This window comes from Ochotona curzoniae, unplaced genomic scaffold, assembly GCF_017591425.1.
Source record: "Ochotona curzoniae isolate NIBS_2020 unplaced genomic scaffold, NIBS_Ocur_1.0 scaffold_461, whole genome shotgun sequence".
Classification (NCBI taxonomy): Eukaryota; Metazoa; Chordata; class Mammalia; order Lagomorpha; family Ochotonidae; genus Ochotona; species Ochotona curzoniae.
Genome location: NW_024467120.1, coordinates 10701434 through 10709745, shown reverse-complemented (window position 1 = coordinate 10709745; position 8312 = coordinate 10701434). Strand labels below are relative to the sequence as shown.

Genomic DNA, 8312 nt, shown 5'->3' with positions numbered 1-8312 from the left:
TCAAGAATCTGGGATTTGTGGGTAGAGAGTTTCAAACCATAGATATTAAGAAATGAGACAGAAGATAGCATTATGCGTTTACAGCAAAATCTCATGATTGAAGAGTCATATAACCATATAACAGTGTTTATTCCACACCCCCACCCCACTCCAGGGAAGCTGCGGGGAGCCGGGGGAACATTCCTCACCATAGCTGCCCATTCTGTAGGATCCCAGGATTTAGGAAACAAGCACCAGCCCTGACCTCCCATAGCCTTTTGTTCTAGAAAGAACAAGAATAGTGCCATAACTTTAAATCCAGATTAACAGTGGAAATGGAGTTTAATGCCTGTATTCTTTCTTTTTTTTATCAGACACACACACATATACACACAAGCAAATAAAATGCTCACTTTATGAAAGATTGTGGGTTTAAAACAATATTTAATTGCCTTTAGTTTTGTCTGAGAATAAATCATGCATGCTGGGTGCATCCTCTTTATTCAAAATAATCCTGAGTGAGATGCCTTTTGTCCACAGTCAAATCTTCCTGACGACATCTTTGAAAACGGCAAGGCAACCGAAGAGAAAATGCCACTGTCTCTCAGCTTCAGCGACCTCCCCAATGGGGACTGCACCCTCCCCTCCGGGCCGGCAGGCTCTCCCGCCAGCTCCTGTCTGCCAAACCCTGAAATCACCATCACCCCTGCAGAGCTCCCCCCCAGCGAGGTCCCAGATGACAACAGCTCAGCTTCTCCCAGGAACTCTGTGGGAGAAGGCTCTGAGCCCAAGCCTTTGCTGGGGGGAGATGCAGAGGTGCCCCAGCCACCTGAGGCTGGTGGGCAGGTGGTAGGAGCGGGAGCGGCGCCCGAGCACCTGTTCCTGGAGGACGCGGTGGCCCAGGCATTGCTGCGAGAGTCGGAGGAAGCCTCGGAGCTCAAGCCTGTGGAACTGGATGCATTTGAAGGGAACATCACCAAGCAGCTGGTCAGGAGGCTCACCTCGGCAGAAGTGCCCCTGGCCGCCGAGAGGCCATCTTTGGAAGGCTCTGTTGGTGGAGACTCGGAAGGTCTGAGGTCCTTTCTAGATGGCAGCCTGGAGGACGCCTTCAATGGGCTTTTCCTGGCATTAGAACCGCACAAAGAGCAGTATAAAGAGTTTCAGGATCTGAACCAAGAAGTCATGCATTTGGATGATATTCTCAAAGTAAGTACGTCTTCAGAGAGATTGGGTCAGATCCAAGACCAGCATGTTCAGAACAAAACATCTTTCTAGAAAAATCCCTCCCAAACACAAAATCGAAAAGAGTCATTTAAGTGGTACTGATCCTTAACGCCAATGAGACATATTCATTAATGCTTTCCTGATCTTAGAGGATCATGTTAAGTTGACCAGGAGTTAAAAACTCTAAAGAATGTCTAAACTCCTACAGGCTCAGATGTCATCATTTGAAGCCCAGATGTGAAATGCTGGCACTTTGATTGTGACAGTCTCTCAGAAGTTGCTGGGCAGGGTTGCTCCCAGGGTGTCAGAACTCCCCAACGGGTAACCAAGTCAGCCCACCCCGGTGGGCAGCATCCTTGTCCCCTTGGCACAGCCTATCAGGGGGTTCCTTTCTCTTGGATTTGGCCCAAATCAGCAAGTTGGAATTTCAGATTAATTGCCAGTGAACAACCATCCTTCATCTGCCAGAGGCCACCACACCCCCAGACTCCACCAGAGCCGGCTTTCCTAGAAGTGGGAGGAAGAGGAGGTGTGGCGAGGGGGCAGGTGGCCCAACCATGAAATCATTTTATCTACCTCAGATTGTATCTGTCTCCAACCAGCATACAGATTAAATTTTGTTAAAACACCACAAGAAGATAGCTTTTTTTTTTTGTCTCAAATCTCACTGACACCTCTTAGATTCTTTGATTTGCCACTCTGACTTGTACAGTCATATAGAAGACAGCCTGGGTCCTTTTTTGCTTGGAAAAGCAGTTCCCACACTGTAAAGCAAGCCAGGTCAAGAGGCAGCTGCAGGAGGCTGCTGCACCCCTTCATATCCCTGCTTACAATGCGATGCAGCTTCCCAAGAGTGTCTGGAACTGCATCTCCAAGGCTCTTCTGCATCCCTCCTACACAGGTCGACCCAGCCTAGGGCAGGTGACAATTCAGGCCCTGACTTCTTCAGAACAGATTGGTTCCACTGTAGACTTGCTCTTTGGGATGTAGCCAGGCCTTCTATCTGCTCTCTAGAAAACCAGCTCAAAAGCTTCCATTTCAGGGCTGTTGCCCGTAAGGTCGCCTGTGTGGTGTCACCTGTTTGGTGTTGCCTAGAACATCTTTTCTGTAGAAGTGAATTGATCCCACCTGATGGAAATACCTTAGAGCCAGCAGTGATGGCAGCTGCCACTTCCAGTCCTCCAGCATACCAATCAACAAGCTCAGTCCACCAGGCCTCACACAGATTCTGTCAGCCTTAGAAAATCCATTCATTTCAGATTTCCCTCTCCAGTATTAGTTCAACCTTCCATTCTACAATTGTCCTGCTGCTGAAATCTTTGGCCCTTTTTTTGTTTGTTATAAAGTTATGCAGAATGGCATCAATATGGGTTAAATATGGGTTGGCCTGTACCAGCTGCCTCTCCCTCTGAGCTTGAGCACATTGTTAGAGCTCAGGTCTGGGGCAATGGCTTTGCCCTCAGCCAGAATCATCAACTGCACAAAGCTTTCCCTTTATCCCTTCGACACATTCCCAGGATGATAAATATCTTGAGAACCAGAAACTCCATGCTGCTGCGTGTTGGCTGGAGATTACTGAGGATGGACGAAGCACCTGTCCTGTGAGCGCTGGTGCCACCTTGAGTGTCAAAAGCAGATCCCCACATAGATCAGGGCACGTAACTGCAGAGGACTTCTGTGCTTCTGCTTTGCAGAGTGCATCCCCTTCAACCCACCCAGTGCCCTTGCATATTCAGATAGAGCTCTATCCCTTTCATGCCCATAGCAACTGGTATTATTCTGTGATTCTGCCCATGTCCAGCAAGATAGGATTTCCAGGCCACATAATGGTCTTGTTGCCATCATTCCAGCGCCTGGTCAGGGAAATGGTGAGATTTGTTCAAGTCAGAGCTTCTGGAAAAAGGACTGCTTCCTATCACACCCTGCCCCCACCATCCTCCACACCTGTGAGCATGCCATTTGTGTTCTCCTCAGGAAAAATGACAGGCTGTGAATACAACATTAAGATGTAGGACTTTCCCCTCATGGAGTATGGGCTTGGTGAAGGTGGCTAGTGTTATTTCTTTTTCACCCTGAAGAACAGATTCCTTAGAGAACTTGCCTCGTCTTAGGGCATTGAGGACCTTGACACTTGGAACAAGTGACCCAAGAACTCTTCCAATTTGCTTATTCGTTGTTTTTGTGTTTGGGGATGAACATTAGGCAACAGGAATCTACCAGTTCTGTTTCCCAAGGCTTTCTGGTTGTCGTATGTTTAAAACCCAAATAGACGTACAGCATCCCCAATCATCAACTTGGAACCAATCTTGTTGCTTGTATTCTACCAGCTTTCTTCCCTCTTGATTCTAAATATTGTGCCATCCTTGCCTATGTTTATACTCTTTTAGCATAAATATTTTAAATGCATTTTAAAATTTTTTAATGAAAAATAAAGATTGGAGAAAAAATAAAAACAAAGAATCGCATGTCCCTCTGACTGCCCCAAGTCCTGTGTGTGCCGGGTATGATGATGCTCTCCCTGGTGCCTTGTGCCTCTGCAGTGCAAGCCCGCAGGAAGCCACAGCAGGTCTTCCAGTTTCAGCCTCACAGTGGAAAGTGCTTTGGAGAGCTTTGATTTCCTGAACACCTCTGATTTTGATGAGGAGGATGGTGATGAAGTGTGTAACGTTGGAGGAGGTGCAGACTCAGTGTTTTCTGATACTGAGACTGAGAAAAACGGGTAAGTGTGCAGTTAGTGTCTGCTTTCATCTCTCCCGCCACCACTGGCTTATTCCTGTTGTGGACAGAGCGGACCAGGTGCACATCTCCAGAAAGAGAAACAGCCCTGCCTGAGTGACCAGTTGGCTCACTTTTTACTATCAAGTACCACTTTAAAAAACTTCCTTCTTTTGGATTGCTAAAGGGAAAACACCTTCCTTTAGAAACACAGAGACATGAATATACATGCATATGTCTTGAAGGGACCAGTGTCTAAAACTTGGCCCTATCTAATTCATTCTAAATGAACTACATCTATTACATTTATGGAGAACTCTTGCTGGACCATAGATCTGGACCTGGTTCTGCCTGGCTTGTGTCTTCCTTAGTTTTGCCAGGCTTAGCTTTCCCTACCCCACTGTCTGTCTCATGTCTGTGGTGAGTCTTTGCATGTATACATGTCAGAGCCAGGTGTAAGCCCCACAGCATGTGTTTCCCTTACAGTAAAAACAGGGTGATCAGTGACTGTTCTTTGTCATCAGATCAACAGCTTTTAGATGAAAAATTCTCTGGAGAATCCTCTGAAGGACTAGGGGGAAAAGGTGGAAGGGAAATATTGCTAACATCTGCATTAGGCTTCATGCATAGCCAAGGAATGTTTGTAGAGCTGGAATCTGGTTTTTTAACTTCCAATGATGCAAAACAAGTGCAATGGGCCATACTGGCTACATCAATCACTGCGAAGGAATAGACTGACACTTTCCCAAAGCACGGGGTGGGTTTCCCTCCCATCCACACTTTTGGCACACCGTGACATAAACAGACTCTTGGGTTATCTGGAAGGTTTCTTTTTCCAAAACATAACCAGGAGGAACATACAAGAATTCAAATTTGTCCCCTGAACAAACATGATAAAGATTTTAACTGTCACATTTAAGGTTTGCTTCTACATTCCATGGGGATTTTTCTAGCTGGATCAGATTTGTGAGTCTTCTTAGTCTGGGTTTTCTGGATACTTGTTTGTTAGCTTATACTGTTCCATAATATATCAAAGTCAGATTTCAATCTAATTTTTTTTCTTCCTAAGAAGCATTTAAGCTACCTTGGCTTTTGTATATTTACAGAACATTTATAAGAAGTCTAACTCAGTCACTCTTACTATGTGAGAGCACTTCAAACAGTTCATGGAACACTGGAGCTGAAAAAAGATGGGTTTATTTGGGTGCAAAACATTTGAAACCTTTGCATATGACAGTTCTTCAAAAAGTTCATGGAGCATGAGTGTTACCAGAAAACTATTCAAGGATTATTTTTCACTCAGATTTTTAAGGCTTATTTTTTTTATTGGAAAGACAGATTTACAGATAGAGAGATATAGAGAGAAAGATCTTCTATCTGCTAGTTCACTCTACAAATGGCCACAATGGCCAGAGCTGAGCCTATCCAAAGCCAGGAGCCAGGCACTTCTTCCATGTCTCCCACGCAGGTGCAGGTCCCACTTTGGTGCCAAGTCCCAAAGGGCTTGGGCCATCCCCTACTGCTTTTCCAGGCCGTAAGTGGGGAACTAGCATTTGCAGGGGAGGATTAGCCAATTGAGCTATCATTCCATGCTTCATTCTGCTTTTCCATGAATCTTTCGAAATACCGTTGTATGTCACCAAGAGTATTAGGAAACGTGTGTGTGTGTGTGTGTGTGTGTGTGTGTGAGAGAGAGAGAGAGAGAGAGAGAGACAGAGAGAGAGAGAGAGAGAGAGTCTCCTGCTGTGTGCTGACCTCTAAGACACATTTACCCCTTGAGGCTAATGTGACTCACATTAGTGGGGCCTCCAAAGCCCTGAGTTTCAGTGTGTGAAGTTAAAATGTAAATGTGGGCCCTGGGGAGCATGAGGTCAGAGAGCAAGGCTACCAGGATACCCTGCTGGCATTAGCACCCCCGCTGGTCAGTCCTTCAGTGAGTCAAGGAAGACAATAGTTCCTCCCGCCTAGCTACAGCTTTGTGTTACAAATCAAGTTAGATGAAACATGCAATGAATCCTATATATACCCCAAGTGCCTGTCCTGCTGTGACTTTGGAGAACCTTGGGGTTTAAACAAAGCCTGAGCAACGCTTTCAGTAGTCAGCACTCCATCAGCTTCTGTTCAGAGTAGAACATCTTGGCAGCTTCCCTTTTCCTTTTTTTCAAGTTGTACTTGATTTGAGGCCGGAAAACAGCCTTGACGGGTGGTGTTGCCGATGGCATTGCTCTTGACGAGCCACAGATATAGAGGACAGTCGAATCCAAGAAAATTTGGCAAATCCCCCTATCCAGGGATCAGGAAAGTGCAACAGGTACAAAATGAAGGCACCTCAACAACTCCTTCAAAAATGGCTTATCACACCTAAGAAACCAAGGGAAAACTCAGAACATAATTTGTTAGCATGGCAGTGTGGCCTTTGAACACCGCGCATACTAGTAAGCAGGTTGAATTCATGTCTTCTTAAAGGTTCTTTCAATGTAGGTAAGTGAGAGCAGTATTCAGTTGGTGCTGTTGGGGGCTGGACACGAATCATCTTGCGTTGACCCATGGTTTGTACACAGGAAGAACTAACAAATGATGTCTCAGTCACCTTCCTGCCTTACCAGTTACAGGTCGGTTCATCCAGAAGCCCGTGGACATCTTAGCGAGGCCCTGACAGAAGACACCGGAGTTGGGACGAGTGTGGCAGGAAGCCCTCTGCCGCTGACCACTGGAAATGAAAGCCTGGACATCACCATCGTTAGGCACCTGCAGTACTGCACCCAGCTTGTTCAGGTGGGCCCTAGTTGAGGCTTGTGTGTTTCAGAGCCCAGGTTGATTACTGCCAGGGAAGAGGGTTTTTATTTGTTGGTTTTACTAGGGGAATGAGGATCCAGGAGTTAACACAAGAGTCTTGCTGTTTTTATTTCTGTCTTGTTTGTCTGTTTGAAAGACCAATCAAGATCTCTCTCTTCTGATTCACTCCCCATTACCTGGTTGAAACTGGAAGCTGGGACTCCAGGCCTCCCACATGAGTGGAAGGGAGCCCAGTAATGGGGCTATCACTTTCTCCCAGGGTCTGCACTGCAAGTTTACTTTGCGGGTTTCTGGGGAGGAGATGCGACCTGAAGAAATGCGGGGACCGTGCTCTCTTTTGGCAACTAACAAAGTTGATTTCCAGGGTCTCAGTTTTTATACATTTCATGAAACAATAGTTCAGACATAACTCAGAATTAGATCATGTCTAAGAACACAGAGACAACAAAGAAGCTAACAAGGTGACCTAGTCAAAAGGTTATTGTAACAGGGACTAGATAATACTGTCTGTCCTTGATTGACTAAACAGAGCACAGATGTCCACCTACCTTCAAGGAGAGCACAAAAGCACATCCAAGGACTCACCAGGGGCAGGAGCACACTGTGGGTGAGACACCTTTCGCCTTCTCTTTCCTGGAGCCTCTTCTCAACAGGGTCCCACAGGCCTCTGCTGTCCCAGCTTTCCTACGGGCTGTATTCCGACATGACACTGGAGCCAAAGCGGGGTCTCAAACCCAGTCACTCCACTATAGGATGTCAGGCATCTTAACTGGTTCCTTAACCACAAAACCAAATGCCACCCTAAGAACAATCCTGCTTTGGTTGAAGCAAAGTGAAAAACCCAAGTGAACATGACCATTCTCTCGCAACTCTGTGTTGTCCATTTCAATACCTTGTTCTCTGGTGGCTCACATTGCGGTACAGCAGGTAAAGGTGTCACTTACGATGCCAGCATCCTAGAAGGCCCCAGTTCATGTCCTGGCCACTCTACTTCTGATGCAACTCTGTGCTGATGGCCTGAGAAAAGCAGCAGAAGATATTCCAAGTGTTTTGGCTCGTGCCACCATGTGGGAGATTCAGATGAAACTCCTAGCTTTGACCTGTCCCAGCCCTAGCTATTGTGGCAAATGGCAGATTTCAAGAATTCTTTCTCTCTCTCTCTCATTGGATAGCAGATGAGAGTAACATTATTGAGCAAGAAAAGCAGGATACTTGTCTCCTCGCAGCTACAAATGGAGTTTAAAAGCCAGTATTGTTGAACACATATTAATATGAAGGTCACATGCATTTGTTCTTCACTGCCAAGGAGAGCTGAAAGCAAAGTGTTACAGAATGCAGCCATGAGTCCCCAGATGTTTTGTTTTGTTTTGTTTTGTTTTAAAGCAAGATTTATTAGAAAAGCTGAGAAAAGAGACTCCCGTCCTAGTTGACAGGAGGGGGCTTTGAGATAGAAGGGACCCTTACCCCCTGCCATAGTGGCAGGAGGAAAAGTGGATAAAACCCTAGTCCTCTACCATAGTGGCCGGAGGAAAAGTGGAAAAAAGACCCCTGTTAATGGTGGGGAAAGCACCGTTTACTTCAAAGATATTTCTCCATAA

The 8312-nt window shown here is 46.0% G+C and overlaps 1 protein-coding gene across 3 annotated transcripts in view; it reads left to right on the top strand.

Annotated features, from left to right (window-relative positions):
• RIPOR2 (RHO family interacting cell polarization regulator 2) overlaps positions 1-8312 on the top strand; it is a 110252-nt gene that overhangs the window by 84522 nt on the left and 17418 nt on the right. For 2 of the 3 annotated variants that reach the window (XM_040967730.1, XM_040967731.1), the window contains 3 exons: positions 520-1185; positions 3744-3922; positions 6525-6693. In XM_040967730.1, the coding sequence (XP_040823664.1) occupies positions 520-1185; positions 3744-3922; positions 6525-6693 (1014 nt within the window). The remainder of the gene's footprint in view (positions 1-519; positions 1186-3743; positions 3923-6524; positions 6694-8312) is intronic. The other variant, XM_040967732.1, reaches the window with a different exon arrangement.